General features: G+C 42.5%; 2 protein-coding genes and 2 non-coding genes across 4 annotated transcripts; all 4 read right to left on the reverse strand.

Moving 5' to 3' along the window:
• Positions 1 to 4,996: 4,996 nt before the first annotated feature.
• Positions 4,997 to 10,870, reverse strand: rps4x (ribosomal protein S4 X-linked). The gene is made up of 7 exons (XM_070854774.1): positions 10,836 to 10,870; positions 10,185 to 10,262; positions 9,096 to 9,276; positions 6,915 to 7,012; positions 6,151 to 6,322; positions 5,889 to 6,046; positions 4,997 to 5,156 (listed from the first exon to the last, which is right to left on the reverse strand). The coding sequence occupies exons 1-7, from the start codon at positions 10,836 to 10,838 to the stop codon at positions 5,055 to 5,057; spliced, it is 792 nt and encodes a 263-aa protein (XP_070710875.1). The 5' UTR covers positions 10,839 to 10,870; the 3' UTR covers positions 4,997 to 5,054.
• On the reverse strand, positions 5,623 to 5,694 carry LOC139223337 (small nucleolar RNA SNORD61). Its single transcript, XR_011585977.1, has one exon. It is a non-coding gene; the product is annotated as a small nucleolar RNA SNORD61 (small nucleolar RNA).
• Positions 8,591 to 8,666, reverse strand: LOC139223339 (small nucleolar RNA SNORD61). The gene has a single exon (XR_011585979.1). It is a non-coding gene; the product is annotated as a small nucleolar RNA SNORD61 (small nucleolar RNA).
• An 8,257-nt stretch (positions 10,871 to 19,127) lies between the features above and the next one.
• cited1 (Cbp/p300-interacting transactivator, with Glu/Asp-rich carboxy-terminal domain, 1) lies at positions 19,128 to 19,884 on the reverse strand. Its single transcript, XM_070854969.1, has one exon. It carries the CDS (start codon positions 19,882 to 19,884, stop codon positions 19,309 to 19,311), a length of 576 nt encoding a protein of 191 aa, XP_070711070.1. The 3' UTR covers positions 19,128 to 19,308.
• Between the last annotated feature and the right edge of the window lie 2,402 nt (positions 19,885 to 22,286).

Consider the following 22,286-nt stretch of genomic DNA (forward strand, 5'->3'; position numbering starts at 1 on the left):
GACGCCTCCCAGCTGCACAGATCTCCTCCTGCAGCTCGAGGTGAATTTACTGCGCCCTGGCGTTTCGGGCACACTTTCCAGGACTCTACGCTTTCTCTTGTGAAAACTCCCCTGTTCCTCTTCTCGAGGCCCGCGAACATACCCCCTCCTCCCCCACTCCTCCTCCTCCTCCTCCTCCAAAGACAAAAAAAAAAGCACATCTGGTCCTCAGAGCGCCCCCTGGGCCCCCTTTGGCGACCCCTCCCAGACGTGAACTTGGCCTACCTAAATGTTTTTGTTCATGCAGCCTGTGTCTGTCTTACAGAGAGAGAGGAGGAGGAGGAGGAGGAGGAGGAGGAGGGGGGAGGTGGAGACACATTTCAACATAAACTGCCTTTTATTGACACAATTGAAAACATCAACATGAGAAACTTATGAGAGACAGAAGAGGAGTGTGTGTGTGTGTGTGTGTGTGTGTGTGTGTGTGTGAGTGGATGAAGCTGGATGAATGTTGATACAAAGAGAGAGAGAGAGAGAGAGAGGAGGCGGATGGGAGTGGCCACATTACATCACCCCTCGCAGCAACCGTGGCGCCCCCCCCCCCCCTCTACTGGACTGTCACTCAGCCAATCAGTTGCCGTGACAACCAGCATGTCACTCAATTAACAATTAGCTCGACGAGGAGCCCATCCACTCAGCTGGATCCGTTTACAACCGGTCGCCTTCGGGCCCCTCCACTGTCAGCGAGCCAATCAGCCGACAGCCAGTCAGTCGGGCGGTCAATCACATGGAAGCGATTGATTAGAAACAGCTGTCCTCACCCACTCCCCCCCCCCCCCCCCCCCCCCCCCCCCCCCATCCTCCCCCTCCTCCTTAGATGACTGAGTTCATTGTTTCAGCAGCTCAGCCCCCTTTTCTGTACTCTGTGTGGGGAGCACGCTCCAAATTTACCTCCATTAGTTTGACCACCACGACTCCCCACTTTTATTATTATATTTCATTACTGATCAGTTTTTGTCACTCCACATGAAACACTGCGGCCCACCGTCAATCTAATCAGTAGGACTGATGCTCTGATCCAAAGGGACTCAAACTCTGGAGGTCATGACCCCCCCCAAAAGACGATTAAAGTAATACTTCTTCTTGTAAAATACTGGATACTTTTACCTTTTTGGCCCTGAAATAGCACCGTCCCCTCAAAAGCATCACGAGGCGGAACGTAACAGGTTTAGAGGCCCAAATAACACATCTTACTTAATTATCAATACTTTTTAAATATAGGAAGGACTTTGTTTTACTGAAATATATATAGTTCATATATGATTCATATTTAATTGTTCGTTTTTATGCAATATTTGTCCCTGATGGAGGAAAAATTACAAGAATGTCAGGACTCAGTGGATCCTCTGAGAGACTGGCAGCCATAATGAAACATTAAACTTTCTACAGACGTTAATTTTGGACTATTACACTTAAGCAACCTGATAATAAGTCTGGTGCAGGATAAATGCATCAGGTAGATTCATCTGTGCAGCCCGAATGCATCTTGTTTTCTCTGTTTTAATGTCAGTCTGTGCCGCCAGCCTTCCCGCTCTGCGTTTAATCCTCTGCAAGATAACTCAACGCATTAGTTCTCTGCTCTTTCGCTCGGTGTTTTCCTCTATATTTCCTCTGCAGCTCACATTTCTTTTGCTTTTTCTCACCATCAAGCCAAACGCACTTCAAAGCCTCTGTGTGACTGTGCAGTGTGTGAGTGTGTGTGAACCAAATGTGATTGTTGCTCAGCTCACAAGGGGATGCAGAGAGGGACCAGAGGAAAAGCATCGTGCGTCTGGCGAGTCTCATATTTCAAACGTTCAAAGACAACAGCGTGTGTGTGTGTGTGCACTTGTTTGTTTACAAGCGCTGGTCCCTGGCCAATAAAAACGAGGACATCACTGCCACTTTTGATTTGTTAGCAAACCACGAGCCCCTAATAGTGTTTCAAATCTGCCGTTTCATTTCGTTAGCTCACATCCAGATCTGCTCACACTGCAGCGCCCAGTTCATCAGAACACCGGAGGATTCAGCTGGTTTGTTTTCAGTCTGAACCTCAGATCCACTTTAACAGTTATAAATCATTACAGGACAACACGAGCGCACCGATATAATAATTATTCAATGTGGGAACAACTAGTAAAATAGGTCCAGGCTGAACTATGATGGTGTTACTATCAAAAATGTGTGTAATATTACTGTTTTCTTTCATTTTCTCTTCACTGGTGTCTGATTTCTTCCCGTCACACTTTATTTCAGTAAGATGAAGCTTTCCCAGATTTTATTTCAATATTATTACTGATAGAAACAAGCCCCAAAATGAAAAAGCTTGTCTACTGCTGCATCGATCGGATAGTTTAGTTTGTGTTATTGTGCGTCTTTGGTGTTTTAAACACAATACTTGTGTAACACGCTATTTTATACAGTCTATGTGCAACACACAATCCAACCGGCAAGTCCTGTGAGCTTCGGGGTAAAATTACCATTTTTCTCAATGGAGTCTGGTGGCTTTGAAGAGACTACCAGAAAGGCTCTTACAGGCCTATCTCTTAAAGGTATTGATACACAAAATAAACAATTTAAAGCCTTATTGGATCAGCTGGAAAATACAGTCACAAAGCTGAAGACGGGCTATTTTTCTGAACTCATACGAGGTGGTGATCTTCTTGACCATGATGCATTGGTGTAGATAAAACTACCCTGGTAATATTAATCCAAAAACAGCATGTATACTAGTTTATAATCACTAATAATACTTCCACCCCTCCACTTGAAGAGTATTTTCAGGGTGGTATTAGTAGCTTTACTTGAGTAAAGGATGTGAATCCACCAGATCCACTGTCCTCACACACTGTCCTTACTTCTCCCTGCCAAAAATGATGGATTACTGTACTTTACAGTGTCAGAGAGCAGACGGTCATGGGAGCGAGCCATGCCGCCCTACACACTAACACACACATGCCTCCTGTGTGTGTGTGTGTGTGTGTGTTGTTATGGTATGAATCATGTGTTGGAGAGGTGGGGGTTGGAGATGGAAGTCACAGGGGAGAGGGGCACCGGTGATGTCTTGCTCTTTTACCTCACAAACACACGGCCTCAGCTGAATCTGAGGGCCAGTCATACGTCATACACACACACACACACACACACACACACACACACACACACACACACACACACACACACACACACACACACACACACACACACACACACACACACACACACACACACACTCTCTGAGGTGGGCCGTGCCAGGCCAGGTTTCTGCAGCGCGGAGCAGGCTGTATCCCAGCAGTCACCATATGGACTGGTACTGGAGTCAGAACACACAGAGATGGAGGGATGAGAGGACGGAGGTAGAAATCACTGTAGGGAGAGAGGGATGATGGGAAGGGAAAGGGAGGGTAAGAGAGAAAGATGGGAGCTATTTACAGAAGATGGGAGAGAAAAGGGAGGGATGGTGAGGCAGGGATTGATGCAGAGAGAGAAGTAAAGAAAAACACTATTTCGGGAGGGACTGAATGTAGGGAGGGAAAGGAGTGAGGAAGGTAGGAGGGAGGGGAGGTGTAGGAAAAGAGGATGAGGGCACGATCGTGAAGAGATAGATGCAAAGGAGGATGGAGGGGGAAGGACAGATGGAAAGAGGCAGGAAAACATGGGAAAAGTAGGAAGGATAGAATGAAGGAGAGAGGAGGGAAGGTTGAAGGGATCTAGGAAACAAAAAAGGAAGCAAAAGTAGGAACGGATAGGCGGATAAAAGAAATATTGATGATGCAAGATAAAGGAGGTAAAGATGAAATATACAGAGAAGGAAAGAAATGAGGAAGAAAGAGATGAGGAAGGGAAAAAATGAAGAGGTAGGAAGGAGAGATAGATATCTAGGGTAGGAGAGTAGGAATCAACATGAGGAAGGAAGGAGAGGGAGGATGAGGTAAGGAGGGATCTGGGAAAAAAGGACAGAGAGGGGAGAAGAAGAAAACTAGGAAAGGATGGAAGGAAACAGGGGAGGGAGGAAGAGAAGGGAAGAAGGAAATACAGAAAAAAGATGAGGGGATGATGGAAAAAGGAGAGAAAGGAGGGATTAAGAGAATAAACAGATGGGATGGAAAGAGGATGGAGGGATTAGACAGGAGGAGGGAGGGCTGCCTCCAGGTGAAGGATGGAGGGACGGCTGGTTAGAAGAGGAGGTTTAGTTTCAGGTTAAATCTGTTGATCCTGTGGAAAAATTAGCCCCATTCAGAGGGATTAAAGGGACAGTTCACCTGAAAATGTCAGTTTACTGTAATCAAACTGTAGAGCAGTAAATAACTTAATGCATTTCAAATTATTTCCATCTGAACTTCTCATTTTAACCCAAATTATCTGCTGCATTTGTCACTTACAACAAAAATTAAAAAGGAAGGAGCACTTTACTAAACTTAAAATCACATTCATAATGAACTGTTCACATTTAGGATGAATCCTGCTAAAGAAAAACATGTCTGTTCCTCCAGTTATCGTCCCTGAGAAGGAAAACCTGCACCTCCCAGTCAGATCAATGGATTATTTTACAAAAGGTTAGAAGTGTTTTAGTCACTTGTGGGTTCATTGAGGACATAATTTAGCAAAACCTGTTGTTTTAAACATCTTAAAGCCAAATTCTGACAATGTTTTCAGACTTTGAGGTGTAAAAGTGAAGCTTTAGGACTTTTACTCCACTGGAAACTGATAGTTGGTCTTTTTTTGCTCAGTAAATTGTATCGATGGTCACATAATCCAAATAAACTTGATTTAAATTCATTCCTTTAGTGACGATTGACAAAAATATCTAACTGCATAAACATTTTAGGTTTCAAGTTCATCTGAATCTTTAATGCTACAACTCCACCTGTGCTCCTCCTGCTCTGCATGAAAAGAGGCTTAACAAATTCTCTTCAGGGTTCAGCTCAGCGTCAGTCTGTCGCCGACTAGTCAGAAAAGAAACACTGGAAACCAGGTGTGTTTTGTAAATAACAGTTTATTTGAAAACCAGCGGTCAGGCTGTGTGTGCGGCCAGTTTAGCTGCTGCCCTGCTTGGCGGCCAGCCTCTTGTCTCTCTCCTCGGCGATGGTCAGACGGATTCCCTTTCCTCTGGGCAGGGACACCCACGGCTTGTTGCCCTGGAAACGAGAGGGTGGAGTTAATGTCGGTCACGGGAAAAGTTCACGCAGGTGGGAAACAGGTGGATTCTGGGATACGGTGCTTTAAAGTCTGATTTTGTGGTTAATTAACGACTTAACAGATCTTCAACCATCCAGATTAAAATCTTAACTCATGTAAAATTAAACGTAGAACATTTAGAAATGTCAGAATTTACTGCTTTATCTCACCATGTGATACGTCTGCCTCTGTTTTTATGGCATTTCTTAGTCTTATTTTGACACTTCTAGTGGAAACAATGCTTTCTAGCTGCATGTTTAGAATGAGCTATTATGAAATTAGGCTTCATGGGTTGACGTTAGCTGAAAGCTAAGTTTCCATGTTGTGTTCACTTAACTTGGATCTGAGAGCTTTTGACATGCAAGAAAAAGTTGAATATCTGAAGATGTGAAAACTTAAATTGACTTAAAACTTAAATGTGTGACGGAGCTCAGAACTTCTTAGAGGAATTGGAAAGGTGTTTTCATTGCTGATCAAAACCAAAAATGTCATCATTGCTCCAAAGTCTTCTGACTCCAGTCTCAGAGGCAATAATCACTCTGTTTAGGGTGAGGTTCATGAACTATTAATATCGATCCAGACACCTTATGTAGGCACGTCTGTGCTCTCAGGTTGAGCTCTCACATGCAGCAGTGAATTCACAGACGGCTCTTCAGACACCAGAGTATCAGAATGTTTCTACGTGTCCTCACCTTGCCAATGACAAAGATGTTGGAGAGCCTGGTAGCGAAGCTGTTGCCTGTGCTGTCCTTGACGTGCACCACGTCGAAAGAGCCAGGGTGACGCTCCCTGTTGGTGATGACACCAATACGCCCCAAGTTAGCACCGCCGGTCACCATGCACAGGTTACCTGGAGGGAGCAGAAGGTGGAGAATCATGTCAGGAGGATTTTTACTTCATTAAAAAAGTATTAAAAACAGCTTTTTCACAGCTTCAGCCATGAGGGGAACCTACTGGTATCAAACTTGATGAAGTCTGTAATCTTGCCGGTGTCCAGGTCGATGCGGATCGTGTCGTTGACCTTGATGAGGGGGTCGGGGTAGCGGATGGTGCGGGCGTCATGGGTCACCAGGTGGGGGATTCCCTTGGTGCCAATGATGATCTTCTTCACCTTGCACAACTTGTACTGCAGAGGAGGACGAGAAAGGTTAGAGGAGACGCTAGAAGAAGCTACGCTCGAACACACAGGCAGCCGCAGTCTGGAGTCACATTTCATAGAGAACATCTCACTACACAACACATCTGTTACAGATGTAAACTAGCAATCAGCAGAACTCTGATGTCAGTCAGACACAGAAATCTTCTCACAGTGGAGGATCTTAACTAGATTTGACCAAGGTTTCTGGAGATTAAACCGGTTTGAAACACCATCGGCTGTCGCGGCTGATCTTCAAATCTGGCGAGAGGAAAGAGCCAAATCCTTAAAGCCCTTCTCACATGCTGATTACACCCGGCAAACCAAAGAATCTGCCAAATACCACAACTCAACCAGAATAACAAACTTAGTTGTAGCAGGTTCTTGGTACATGACTCAGACTGACAACTTTGGTTGCTATATTAATTATGACCTCAAACTTTCACCGTTTCCCTCCTCATTCTTGAAAAACATGGCGATACTTGATCGTGAAGATATCAGATCGTCGTCAGTATTCAGAAACAAGGGTGAATGATGCTGGATTTGATGTAAATAGGTTTAAAATAACATTTCAGTTCCTTACCTTGGCCTCCTCAGCAGTGATGCGGTGGACGGTGAAGCGTCCCTTCACATCGTAGATCAGACGGAAGTGCTCACCGGTCTTCTCAATGCTGATCACATCTGGGTTAACAAGACAGGGAACACTCTTAGCACCCAAACCATGTTCTTATTTAATGCACAAGTGGGATTTAAAGTCAGCCAAACATTAGGAATGGTTTTACAGCCTGGTCACCACGTGTTTATTCCTCATGATCAAAACCACAGACTGTTAATGTTACACAAATTGTACATGTTAATAATTCATTAGCTGAACTCCAATGTTGTTTGTGCCAATTTAAACCGTCAAAAACATGACGGCAAGTTGTGACTAAACTAAAATCCCTTCACAGAAACCGACCGTCTATTCCAGCCTTGAGATTTAACATTAAACACAACTACCTGCATTATTTTACAGCTTTCAGGACACTGGAAGTAAAAAGCATCCTGTCACATTTAAAAGATGGACATTTGTTAACAAAACAGGGACTTTGACTGTTGAACAGTCTCACTCAGTGACTTCTCCACTTCAGGAAGAGGTTCACTTTATTTTTAGACACTCAGATGTGTCCCTTTTATTGAAGTGCTATGAATCACAAAGAGACCGCTCAATAAAAAGCATGTAAACAGGAGGACAATATATTTTACCTGAAACAGATTTAGTAAAAAATTATTCTCCTTCAGAGGATCAAACCAATACTTTTATTTCAAGGCTCATTTCACAGGAGCAGAGATCAATTACTCCTCTGCTGCTGGCCAAGCGTTTGATTTGTATGTATATAAATAGGTCAACGTGCTGCAAAGGCCTCCCCTGGATTTGGAAATTAAACACCACACCTCTGTGTGAGGCCGTTGGCCAGCCTCTAGGTGGAGAGAGGAACGACTGGGTGACAGGTCTGAAAGACACGACCGAGTGTGGACCAAAACAAAAACTGTTAACTCCTTCTGCCCACTCTGGTTTGTCACTGAATGGTGGGAATAGATAAAACCACAAGAATTAAATGCTTGGATTTCTCTAACAAAGATGCTCTGTAAATAAAATATGAGAAGAGCTACAATCCAGTCTGCCAGTATTCAATACGATGAAGGAGTTTGTCAGTGGGACGTACGACAGAAACAAAGAAGAGAGCCATTTGTCCCTCAGATTTCTAAGAGCCAGCGCTGATGGTTGAGATGGCTCGACGGTCAAGGAGATGTTTGTATTTGTCGTCTCAATTTCTAATCTAGTTAAGTGGAGCCAACGTGACCCCATCTGTTTTGTGTTGTGGGCTAAACATCTCTAATAACTACTAGTCCTTTTCCAAATGGCCGCATCCCATTAAAGACATCTACATCTAAATTAAACTCAGTCAGTCCCCTCAATCTCACCTTAAAACAAAAAAAACAAAAACACAATCCACCCAAATAATGAATGGCTCGATCCAGTCCAACCCAAAGTGACTGCATGTGTAGAAGCTCGACCTTTCCGACAGCGATAATGTCCGATCTGACAACCCTGACTTCCAACACTGAGCTTGTTCTTAGACAGCCGATCTTCCCGCCAGGTTATAAAAATCATAAGCCTTCAAACTTCCTGCGACACGAAACTGGAGGGAAAATTAAAGTCTGAAATCTGATCTGCCACATTAGAAGCATCTTGATTTACCTACAGTGTTGCAGCTGGAGCTCAGAACTTCTTAGAGGAATTGGTCGTGTAGTTTCACCTCATTTCTGATCAAAACCAAAGAATCATCATTGCTCCACCTGCCTCCTGATAACTGACAGCTGCAAAGTCGTAGAATTCAAATCCTACACATCCAACTATTTACTACTTATAGTACATCTATAGTCTACTTGATCCTCCTCTTTGTCCAAACTCCAATTCAAGCACTTTAAGCATTATCATGGTGCACTGAAGCTTTTCCAGCACCTTATAGCCGTGGTGAATTGTATACTTCTCTATGACTTTATCTTTTAATCTAAAAAACGATTTATTTTAACAGAGCAAGTCGTATTTCAAGCAGTTTCAAGCACATTTGCAACCTTGTAAACACCATATTGAGACTAAAGCACTTTCAAGGACTCACCGAATCAACCGTTCTGCAGAAGTTATGAATAATCTCAACACGAAACACAGAAATCCTTCAGATTTGAGGACCGAAAGCTCCAAAGAAGTGAGTCGACTCACCCATGAACCCAGCGGGGTAGGTGATGTCGGTGCGGACCTTGCCGTCGATCTTGATGAACCTCTGCATGCAGATCTTCTTCACCTCATCTCCAGTCAGAGCGTACTTGAGACGGTTCCTCAGGAAGATGATGAGGGGCAGGCACTCCCTCAGCTTGTGGGGACCGGTGGAAGGACGAGGAGCCTGAGAGAAAGTAAATCGTATCGTCACTTTGATATTAAGACACTTCTTTTGTCTCTGCTACCGACATCCAAGTTTAAAAGCAACATGTCCGACACTAGTCTTCATCCCTGAAAGCACATGCATGCTGCAGCAATGAAGGGTCTGAGCTTAACGCCAAATAACTAAAAGTTCACACATTTCAAGGTTTTCCATAATTTCAAGGACTCTTCTGTGATGAATGTTGGAATGAAAAGCGACAAAGGCAAAGTTATTTGAGGTCCTTCTAGTCAATATAGATACACGCAAGTAGTTTGCTGCAGCCAGTTTCACTGACACATAAAGATCTAAAAACATATTAAAATACAACTGTTGACTGGATAAAATGGGATGTTTCTAGTCAACATAATAAAAAGTGTCACGAGCCAGACGTTATATTATAATGCAGTCGGCTTAGTTTCTGCCCCTCACATATTAAACCAAAGTCACAGAACCATGACTTAAACTTGGCTCCATTTCACAGGCATTGAATTCATTTTAATACAAAAATATATATATGGTGCTTCTGCTGCACATTAACAAACATTTAACCAGTTTAAGAAGCAATTATTCTTAATTATCAGTAGTAGCACATCTCTAAATGGTCGGAAATGTTAAAGCAGTGTTCAAATAATCCTTTCTAACAACAGAAATCTCATCCAAAGTGCTAAAACAACCTCCAGCGTGTTTTAAGAGATGCTCTGTTCTTGATCCTGAATCTTTCTATTACATCAGATGGCTAATGTGAGCAGCCCATGCTTTATGCTGCACACTTAGATCTCACATAGAGAGCCTGGACTGGGGCCGCAAGCAAACACAAGATAAGTACAGCTGTTACCAGAGATGCAGCCAGACGCCATCTCATCTTTAAAAAGGGAAGAAATGTGACTTACGAACACTCCGGTGAGTTTGTCAAGCATCCAGTGCTTTGGCGCTGCGACGCGCTTCAGGTGCTTCTTCGGTCCTCTTGCCTGGAGGAGGAGAGAACAAGAGCGGTCAGTAAACGGGACAAACAGCCGGTGACCACCATTAGTACAACTAAACCACCAGGAGTAAGTTTGGCGGCGTGGACGGAGCTGGTAAAGCCCGATGCACAGGAGGAGATACTCGGTTAGCATGGTAGGCTAGCGTGCCGCAGCGGTGAGGCCTAGCCAAGCTAACATTTCCATACGTGTGACACACACATTTTACACTATGTCAATAATTTGGTTTATATATATGAAACTTTTAAAGAAAAATATGGAAAAATCGGCAGAGTTGTTGTACAAAAATAGCGACACTTTCATTGACAAACAGCGGTTTTCCGTTTACTTAGCAAGCTAACAGTGATAGCCACCGTCAAGCTAACAGCCCAAAGCGGCGTTAGCTTATTTTAAATCATCAATAAAGAGCAATAATCGCTGCTTTTGGTTACAATTTAAACATCTACCATTTAATAAGATGTGGATTTACACACTAGGACACGCGTGTGTGCGATAATACGGCAGCAAAAAGTGATGTTTAATGATTATTTCAGGGAGGAATCGTGAGGGAAACCAGCTCACCATGTTGGAGTCTGCAGGGAAAAGGACCTCCTGGTTTCCGGTATTGGATGATAAGGCCGACTACGGCAGACTGGGAGGGACAAAAGTACCGAGCTTCGCAAGTAGAGTAATAGAGCTGTGATCTGTTTACTATTGATTTTGACTTATTTTCTTGTTTGGTTGAAGACATTACATCATGTTAATATTACATTTAGATTATAGCTGCTGTCTTTATGCTTGTTTTTAATTGTTGTGCACGAATAAAACTTAACACTTAAATAAAACTTTATGATATAATGTACTACTTATCTGCAACTAACCGTTATGTTGATTCATCTGTTAATTATTTTCTCAATTAATCCATTAATCATTTGATTTACACACCTTAGTGACTTCATCAGATGCCTTGTTTTGTCTAATCGATTTGTCTTACCAAAAATGTTCCATTTATCTTAATGCAACACCAATGAAAGCAGCAAATCCTCACATTTGAGAACCTAGAAACATCACATCTGTGGCATTTTTCCTTTTTGGCATTTATTTTAACGATTAATTGAGTATAAAAACAGTTGCAGACTATTTTTTTGTTGATCAAATAATCAGTTAATTAGTTGCAGGTCTATTTATCTGTATCCTGCTCCAACCTATCTCTCTGTATTATTAATATCCCTCCTGGATATCAGTAAAGTCTTATAATTATACTGACTTTTGACATTAGAAAATAAAAATCTGTCTTTTGTGCAAGTTTATGGCATAAAGATGCAGCCTTTATACCACCAGAAGTGCTTTAATGTGCAATTTTCCACTCATTCGATGCACGTGGATTGACATGATAAATAAAGACTGGCCTCGGTCCTGCTGGCGCCTCCACTTCTCTCTGTGTGTCTCTGTGTTTCAGACTGTCCTGGTCAGGAAATGCCAGCCCTGTTTACACTTACGGAGATAAAACCTCCTCCCGGGTCTCTGTCTTCCTCTGCCAAATGATACCAACTGATGCACACATGCCATCCCGTCTCTCACTCTCTCTCTGAAAGCATCTCTGCTTCCCCCCCCAGGCTGCAGGATCTGATCCCAAACCCCAGGACAAACCTGGACTCTATTTATACCCAATGAAAATTCTCCCATGTGTATACATTCGCACATTTTTCTCCAGCGACCCACTTTCTTTCCTTGTTTTCTCTTGCTGAAGCATAAATCTTCGGAGCGTGCACAAGTCGGTTTCCAGCCGAATCCAAGTCAACCCACTAACCTACATTTATTTCTGACCGTTTTTACATTTAGCACAGATTTGCAGGAGCTCAGCGACATGGCCTGCAGCCAGCAGCAGGTTGGGGACCCGTCTACCTTTTCTCAACTTTAATTTCCTGACCCACTTCCCGACAAACACCGTTTTACTGACCGCTCAATCCAGGAACCCGGGAAGTCTTATAGGATTAAAGACACATTTCTGGAGTCACATTACAAAAGTTGAAGGGAGAAGGAGGTGACATGTGTTTAGACTGGATGTCTGAAGGCAGCAACAGTGTTTAATACAGATGTAGAGCGTAATAAAGTCCAGCTGATGGCAGTAATGAAATGAGCCTGTATGATCTCCTCCTTCACAGACACACACACATTTTAGCCTTTTTAAAAGTGCCTTTTCCACTTCTACATGAATACATGCTATTAATCATTAGCATCTCACACATACTTTTATTTAAGACATGTTTTTAATGCAGGACGTTTAGTTGTCGTGGACTATTTTCACAGTGTATTGCCTCTTTATACTAATACTCTATTACAAGTAAAAACATTTAAAACATTAGTTTACCAAAAGGCAAATCGAAGTGCTTTACATAAAACATTAAAAGCATTGTGACAGAATAGAATAGAATAGTTTTTTAGTTTTATAGCGATAATGAAATAATAGTATAATAGTTTATTTCCATTTGCATGAGTAATAATGAGCACTTTGTAGAAGAAAAAAAAGGAGCTACACGTGCAAATATACATAAAAGAATAAGAGAATAAAATAAAATAAACATAATGAATAAGAAAACATCAGTAAAAAACACTCTATACTATATAAAAAATGAAAATAGTAGTTCCCTGAGTAGATATTGCACGTTATGTGGTGAACAGACGTAATATTGCACATGTTGGTTCGTATTGGAACTGAAATGACCAAAGCGAAATGCAAAAGAAGACATTACAAAAGTACATTTAAACACAATAAGAAGCAGAGACAGTGGAAATATAAAAACAAACTAATATAGAATAAGACATTTGTACAATTAGAAGAATATAAGTTGCAGTGCAAGAGATGAATAAAGTAACTGATTAAATGGAAGGCAGCGGTAAACAGAAAGGTCTTCAGCTTCGATGTCAAGAGTTTGTTCCAGATCTGTGATGCATAGAAACTGAATGCTGTGTTTAGTTTGGACTCTTGATGGTTCAAAGCAAAGCAGCAGCTCCATTCAGTGCAACAACAACAGAATCATATTGAACTAAAATCTTTACTGAAAGTATCAAAAGTAAAATCAGTCATCCTGCAGATAAATAGTCCTGAATTAGTCTCTTTTACTGTGTGAGCTGCTTTGTTTCTATGAGCTCCACAACGTCCATGTCAGCTTATTTACGAGGAAGCAGTCGGTCTAATTGTTCCTGAGTGAGTAGCGCTTCCTCTACATGTCACATAGAGTCATTCTAGTGTGTTAAATTAAGCTCTGTGTAATGCTGCCGTCACCACTAGAGGGGAGCATTGCATTAAATTGACTTTACTGGACAGAAAGTCTGCAGGAAGTGTGGTGGATTAAGTGAATACACTTTTAATGTAGTTAACACACAGTCAAATAAAGTGTGTTTTTGTCTGTACGGAAGATTTAATCCAGCTCTGCAAACTCTGATCTTTGCACAAAATCAGGAAAAAATAGAAATAAAAAATTTTACATTTTACAGGTCATTTATTGGATTTAATTTATGATAATTTCCTGAGACATTTCCAACACAGAACTATGTAATTTGGCACTAATTCTATGTAGAAATGTTCAAATGATTTACTCCCAGTTACATTAGTTTATTCCAGTTAAAATAGCAGTGAAACTCTATTATAGATAGATCCCCCATCACTCTTATTTCACTGACTAGAAGTTAGCCAAATGAGAGAACGAATAAGGTCGACTAATCTGTTCATAGGTTTCAGACTTGTCACTATTAATAGACAGTTATGGAATCATTCAATTTTATCAGACGAGACCTCTGAGGCTCTGTGGCCTGATGAGTGTCAGCTGAGGTCCTTTAGTCATTGGGTCGTTTGAACATGCAAAAATAATCCAATAAGAAACAAATAACTATAATTTAGTTGGTTTTTGCAGGAAGAGCTCTTTCTTTCTTAAATTCAGCCTGATATTAACAAAATGATAAGGAAGCAACAGAGCTGTGAAATGTTGTAAAGTTAATTTTGACATTTGTTTGAATGAACTTACTGCATCAATTCCACTTTGTTAATCTGTGTACTTACCATCATGTGCCAGCAGAGGGAGGCCTTGTAGAGATAAAAACTGACATTGACAGGTCTTATTGTTATATTATAAAGCAATTTTTTTACTTTTATGTCAGCTAATGAAGACTTGTTAGTGGCACAAGTGTTTATAAAACTATCAGTTATCTTTGTTTAAACATGTATTAAACTATTATTCTGTACACTAGGCAGAACAAGTGTATGCTAAATCAGCGGAGGCCACATGATCTACTGCACGTATATACAGATACACAATTTCAATGACAAACTTTGACTCCAGCTCAGTTTTCTCTTTCTTTATTTTCCCCCAAACTCAGAGCCGTAACAAAAATACAAGCATTTTTTTTTTTTTAATATGATCTCAGTCATTTACATATTCATATAGATGTACAAGTGAGAGCCGGTGAGCAAAAGTGCTTTAAAAATCATCTTCGAATAATATATATTTCATCATTAGAAGAAAAAAAAATAAAAGAAACTGGATGTAAAACCAACAACGAAATAAGACACAAAGTAAGACTTTACTGTACAGGTTTAAAAGTAGATATGATGGAGAAAAAAGGGAAGAGATCAGTGCAGAGTCTGCTTCGGTTCCAGCAGACCTGGCAGCAGAGCAGTGGCTTTTTCATTACCGTGGAGGGGAAACCTTGTAACAGCGGCCTTTTAACAGATATATCACTGCTCATGTCGAAGGTTTTCACAGGCCTTGATGTGTTGCAACATTTTTCACGACCCTGAGGCCCGGAGGCGACGGCCGAGTGTGTAACAAATCACCGCTGTCACATGGAAACTGTAAATCCACTTCATTAGTCGTAGGGAGCGCCAAGGTTTACGTGGACACAGAGCTCAGGAGGAAAAGCCCTCATTCACTCTGGTGTCAGTCTGAACAGTCTGAATAAAGTTTTCTTTAATTCCTTAGACAGCGGCAGGCTAGTTTCCACCTGTCTTCAGTCGTTGTGCTGAGTTAAAGCTAATCCTCTCAGTTACCAGTTCATCAGGTGCACTAATGCAGCCTAATATAACAGTCCTGCAGGAAATCCTAGATTTATTAAGGTTAATATGTTCATTTGTTGTATATCTCTTATTTTGTCCACCATATTTATATCAACAAGGGGTTGCAAACCCAAAAGTATTCAATTTATCATCATACGAGACAAATTAAAGCAGGAAATCCTCACATCCTCTTAAAAGATGCAGAAACAATGCATCTATTATCAGACTTGTTTTCTGTCCAGTCAGCCTACTCAACAGTCCCAGCCTGCAACTGCATGTAATGAAATTCATTTTATAAAAATACGACTTTGATTAAGCATGAAAATGTAACTTTGATGGAGTGCTGGAACAAAATGAAGCACTGAAGGAAAGAAATCAACCCATGAATTTATGATATACTTTAAGAAAAATGTCTGTATTAAGTTCAGATTTGTAGTTTGAGCTAAAACATGCTAAATCAGATAGTAAATTCCCAATTTCAAATGGTTCACTGTGATCACCAGAACTTGACCAAGCAAATTTAAAACCAAAATGAGGAATATTTTGAATGGATGTAAGTCTCTGTCATTAGAAACCGAATAGCTTTGAGGTATATTTTAGTTCAAAAGGTCTCTGCTGGGGTTAATCTGCAATATCGGACATGAAGGAGAAGAGGAAATGAAAGCCCTCAGACAATTCAAACATCCCGACCAGACAACTTCTCTGGGGAGGAGAGGGGGCAAAAAATAACATTCAATCAGCTGGGATTAAGGGCCGGACCACAAAACAACACACACACACACACACACATGAAAAAAAAGAAGGGACTTTTAAACAATGCTGAGCAGCAAACACGAGACCGTCCTCCACGTGAAGAATGTTATTTTAACCCATTTAGGCGACGAGACAGAGGAAGAGAAGAATCAGCGTGTCTGTCTGTTGGATTTGGAGGTGATGAGAAGCATCTTTATTTCTTTTGCTCAATAAAGTCGTTGTCACGACGGAAATATCCAGCAAATTCCCCTTTAAGAAAAAAAGGATTCTGTCAAATTACTCCTTCGTCGGGTTTTCATTAATCGCTGCTTCTCACATTTCATTAAAGAAAGAGAAGAAAATTGAGTGTAACCGAGACCCTAATCAACATCAAAAACTGGCAGCGTGTGTGTGTAGGAAACTAGCTGAAAAGGACTTGAGAAGTATGTGTGTGTGTGTGTGTGTGTGTGTGTGTGTGTGTAAGCTGACCTGTCTATATCTAAATAAATTAACGAGGACCAGTGTGTTTTTCCTCCACCAGTGGTCTTCGTGTGGATGGATAATCCGCTGCTCACAGTTTCCCCTCACACACACACACACACACACACCCTCCATTGCATTTTCAGACTTGCATACACTCTCTGTTTTTCACTAACATCACTATCTCTTACCACACACACACACACACACACACACACACACACACACACTAACAACCCCAATACCCTGCGAAGTCTGTGTGTAACTGAACAAGTGCCTGTTTCATGACTGCTACTCCCATTTCCCTCCTGTAATCCCATCCCTATGCTCCTGTGTGTGTGTGTGTGTGTGTGTGTGCCTGCACATAGTTTGGCTTCAGCATGTACGTATGTCTATGGATGTGAATGCACACACACATCCATACACAGGTGTGTTATTTCATGTGTGTGGTCCTGAAGCAGACCCACAATGCCCAGATGACAGACACACCCGGCTGAGGTGAAAGGCCTTTGTTGCCGCCGCACAGTTCAAGCCCCCGTCTCCTCTTACCACAACAGATATAGGTCAGAGCCCCCACACATCCACCTACAGCAGGACACAGCGCAGCCCCTATAGGTGGGCAGAGGGTGTAGGCCCGGGTGTCAATTTAACCCCCCTGGGATTTTTTCCACCACTAAAGTCTGCGGCAGCGAGAGACAACAACACCTGGTAGACGGAGCGTTGACTCTCCGAGCAGCAGCAAAGAGTCCACTATGCAAATAAGGCTTCTACAATGGGGTTGCAGCAGAAAGGCAATAAAACAGGCGGTTTTGATGTGGTGGTCAGTTCTTATTAGTCCAAACAGAAGATGGATCAGTTGTTTTCACATCGATAATGAAACTTTAACCTCAATAGTCGTCTTTAACACTTTTAAAATCAGCTTCGTTAATGTGACCAAACACCCAGGTTTGACGGGGGTTGCTAATTATCTGTCCCCTTCCTAAAAGCAAAAGTCCATGTGACTTTATCATGTGTGAAACATACAGTACTTCACATGTTTAGCTCACATTTCACATGGGAAATGTAAAAAAAAAAAAAATGAATGAGTTGGTATTATTTTGTCAAACTATTTGAATTTCAGTCGGTCGTACCTTCTGAAGGTATTCTTCTCATTGTCGGACCCGTCATATATACAAAGGTGAGCACAGATTTTTTCCAATATGGCTAGTTTGTCGAGCCGTTCTCTATAATGAGCAGAAGATGATTGTTAATGATGCTAACACGTTGTAGTAGTGTAGTAGCTTCAGTACACATCGTGTCTGAAAGGTTTCGTTCACTTTGGTTTGATTCCAACCCTCGTTTCTCCTGCGCTGGTGTGGACAAACATCCTGGCTTGCCCTAACAAAAACCAGACGGTGTGCTTAGGTCAAAGGCTGCCCTGCAAGGTCTGCAAACAGCAGCCCCCAGGCCTACTGATGGCAAAACAGACAATGGTGCATTATCAGGACCGTGGAGGAGTGATAATAAGGTTTGTTGGGGCTGAACAAACTGTTGGGACATAAACATCAAAGTGGTAAAACAGGAAAAACAAAAAGGAGGAGGGCATGTGAATTTATCTGTTGACGAGAGGTTGAGTCCTCAGCGTGGGAGGAAGTGCCATTAGGGATCACTGACACCAGTTTGACCACCTGGGTCAGTGTGTTTTCCATTGTCGGCCAGAAAACAAACCACGTACATGTCGTGGCGACTCACATGACCAAAAGGCCTCGACCGTTTTAATGAGGCTGCGCTCAAGAGCAAGAAACAAGTTACTCCATTCAGGTCCCATGCTCCGAAAGATTCCACATCCCTTGATCTAATTCATTATGTTCAGAAAAGTAGAGCCGATTATGGACACGCTACAGAAGCGCTCCTTGTCCAGAAGTCCTGATGGATATCAGCCACTGTCTTAAATAACATGTTCTATGAATACGACTGGTTGAACTTAATTCAAACAAAAGAAAGAGAGAAAGAAAAAGAAGTACATTGAGATAACCAGTTCTCAGACAATCAGTTTCTTTGTGAAGCCGAGAGACAGAAGTCTCTTTCCCGTGAGACCAGAGTCTAATATTGTCTATTAAGAAAACAGGAAACGTAGTGTTTGTCATCCAACACAAAAGTCCCATAAAGTCGCGTTCGCCATTTTCATTTCCCGTAAGCATCGATCGAGAGGACAGGTCTGAGAAAGTCCAACAGGTTTGTGGATCATCTTTACTGTTTTGTTTCCAAAAAGGCTAGAAAAGCCTCCGACTCGTCTTGTGCCTGTTGTTTCCGTTAAGCCAGCGTGACGGAGTGACGGCAGAAAGAGGAAAGTCTCTTTCTACGCCTCCTTGTTTCTGTTCATCCTCTGCTTGTGCTTTGTTTTGGTTTTTTTGTTTCTTTAAAGGATAGGAAAAATAAAAAATCAGAGTGGAGTGAAGCGAAACAAAAGACTTCTTAATCCAATCAGGTTGGTTTCATCCTAGAAAAGAAAAATGCACTTGATTGAATGGAATGAAAAACAGAGCACAACTCCAGCTCCTGAAAAAACAACAAAAATCAAAAGCAAGCTGTCTTTTTTTCTTTCATCCATGTGTCTGACCGTAGAGAGCATGAAAGCAAAAGAGAAACAGGAGCATGTCTCTAGTCTCTTTCTCACTCAGTCTTTCTTCTGTTTCCTCATTTTATCAACCAAGAAAGGGATGAAAGAGAAAAACAAAACAGAGGAGAGAGAGTCTTCTCCCTCTTCGTCAATCAACTCTGCTGCATCTCCATAGTTTGTCTTTTCGTAGGTCAGCATCCGGCCGGCACGTCTGACATGAAGTCAAACTCATTCTGACCCAGCCAGAGCTCGGGGAGCTCGTTGGCCCGGTCCAAGCCGAGCTCCACCACCAGCGACATGAGAACCTCCTCGTCCACGGGGTCAAAGTCGATAATTCCACCTGCACCGCCGCTTTGGTTCCCCATGCTGATGCCGACGCCCATCCCACCTCCACCGAGGCCTCCGGACGGCCCCAGGAGCTGGTTTCCCGTCCCCAGCGGCGAGGCACTGAAGCCCCTTTGAGCACCGCCGGGCGCTGGGTGTCCGGCAGAGGCGCCGGCGAGGTTCTGGTAGTGCGAGTTGAGCTTCTGCAGCTGCATGCTGGCGATGAGGTGCGGCCCCGTCTGGAGGCAGAAGGGCTGAGGCTTGGACAGCGGGGCCGACGACAGCGACGACCCCGGCGAGGAGGGGGCGCCGGCAGACGGGGAGAACGGCACGACGGAGGTTTTGGAGGACGGGTAGTGGAGCAGGGAGCTGAGAGGAGAGGAGGAGGAGGAGAGGTCCTTCATCGCAGCGTGGACGTTGCCAGGGAAAAGCAGTGAGGTCATCACCAGGAAAACCCAGAGCCTGCGGGAGGAAAAGGGAGATGTAACGCCGTGTCATCAAACGGAGACATGAGGAGGACCAGATAAGCTTGTTAACTACACAGTGGCTCCGATGGCAGGTGACATCATGTAGGCTAGATGCCATTAAAGACAAGACTTCGCCATCAGAGATAACTCAATCCAGCGTAAACCAACGCTAAACCCAGACATCAGAGCACCATCAAACAGCAGAAAATGTTCTTATAACCTCATTGTTCTTTATTGTAGCATGATCTGCCCTCATATGTACTTTATTCTGATTTACCTGTAAAGAACATCCTCTTAATATCAGAGTAAAAGCTCCGTTTCAACCACATGCTTGCAGAAAACTGGTAATCCCAGCAAGAATGTGGGATTTTGACATGATAAAATCACGTACGCCAGTATTAAAGACTGATATGTAAGATATGTGTTCAGCATTTGGACGGTGAGCTAAATCCTTTAAAGGATAGTTTGACATTTCTGGAACATGTTTCATGTGTTACAGTCAGCAGGTGATTAGCTTAGCTTAGCATAAAGAGCGCAGGCACTGAAAACAAGAACTAGCTGTTTCCCTTTGCTTTCATTCTTTGTGCTAAGCTAAGCTAACCACCTTAAATTCAACAGACATGTAAGAGTGGTATTAATCCTCTCGTGTGTGTCTCTTGGCAAGAAAGCTAATAGCCATTTTTCAAAATGCCAAACTATTCCTTTAAAAGGAGTTAATTCACCAAAGAGTCAGACATTTTATCATACCGACCAAATCTGTGGATGCTTTTCTGTCTTCTCTACATCTATAATATATAAAACACCTTTGGCTTTCTAATCAGCTCACATTCACACATCTCTGTGGGACATTTCAAACCGAAACTATCGCTCAGTTTTAAGTGCTGCTGGTGTGCAGAGCCGCTCCGGCTCCAAACATCACACACAGGTGTGAATCCATTCAGGAACACACCTGTGAGCACATGTGCATGTTTCTACTCTGCTTGTGTAAATATAATCTGTCATTATGGCAACAACCGTGATGCAGGAGACATAGCCGAGTTACCGGGGAGGAATATTTGCTTAATATTTGAGTTGTGTGGCAGCAGGGACTTTTCCTGCTGATCTGCATTTTGTTGCTGGGTTACGTCGAACTGTCCAGATTTTTTTATTTTAAAGCTAAATGACAGCTGGAGGAAAAGCATTTCAATGAAATGTTAATGCATGGCAAAAAGAAAATGGGCTACATTGATGCTGATGAGAGAATCCATAGTACTTTTGTGTCTGTTAAGTATGAAGCAACAGACAGGAGGCCATTAGCTTAGCTTAGCTTAGCTTAGCTTTTAGCAGCAGCTTTCTTGCTGTGGTTTTGATCACGAGGCTACAGCCATGCTCGTATGACTGGTGTCTCCATACCTGGAGCAGGACAACACTGTACAACATACGATAATACCATAAAAACACTTTTCTTTTTTGGGGGGGGGGGACACTCTTCCAGGTAGACAGTTGTCACGGCAGGTGCTGCACGGTGGTGGAAGAACCCTTTAGCACATAAGTCGTCTACTTGGCGGATGGATAAACTGTTGTTTGTGAAGACAACATTATTTTGCAGTATCTCTTACTGTAAGGATTGAGCAAACAAGTTTAAATGTGCTGAAGCTGTTTTTTTTTTTTTGCATGTCTGTGCAGGCCGGGCTAGCTGAGCGTGGTTTCAGACCTTTAAACTGGGTCACCTAGGTGTGGTGTTGTGCTCCCTGATCAGCTTTTGGAATGTGAATTGAACTTGGAGCGTCCTCTTCCCACATTTCTTTAACTTTTGGCTCTGCTTGGGAAAATATTTTCAGCTGGAAGATGAAGACACAAACTGTAAAGTAGTCGATTTGTTAGCTTTGCTCCTGAATAAATGGTTTACACACACACACACACACTTCAAGATCCATCCTTCTAAGTTTTTTTTTTTTTTTAAAACATCGCACTCCTCAGACAAATAACTTCAGTGGTCATTTAATAGCGTTTCCTGAAAACACGCGGCTGCTTCAGACCGCAACAACAATGGCGCTGTTAACTTTAGAGTGGCTTTACTCATGTTTTTACGACCTGGTAAATCTCTGAAGTCAGATCTGTCTGAGAAACATAGAACGAGCCGACCCTGGTGCCTGGACGGGCGCATGACTCGGTGTGTTTCTGTCTGATTTTTGTGTGTGTGTGTATGTGTGTGTGTGTGTGTGTGTGCCTGAAGTCTGCTTTTCCTCTTGACCTATTGAGCAGCAAATTAACCATGAAAAGGCTGCAGGGAGACGGCCTGTGGGCACCACCAGGGGTAGTGATGTTTATAGGTCTATATATATATATGTGTGTGTGTGTGTGTGTGTGTGTGTGTTCACAACACAACAGGGACTTTG

This window comes from Pempheris klunzingeri, chromosome 23, assembly GCF_042242105.1.
Source record: "Pempheris klunzingeri isolate RE-2024b chromosome 23, fPemKlu1.hap1, whole genome shotgun sequence".
In the NCBI taxonomy this organism is placed as follows: domain Eukaryota; kingdom Metazoa; phylum Chordata; class Actinopteri; order Acropomatiformes; family Pempheridae; genus Pempheris; species Pempheris klunzingeri.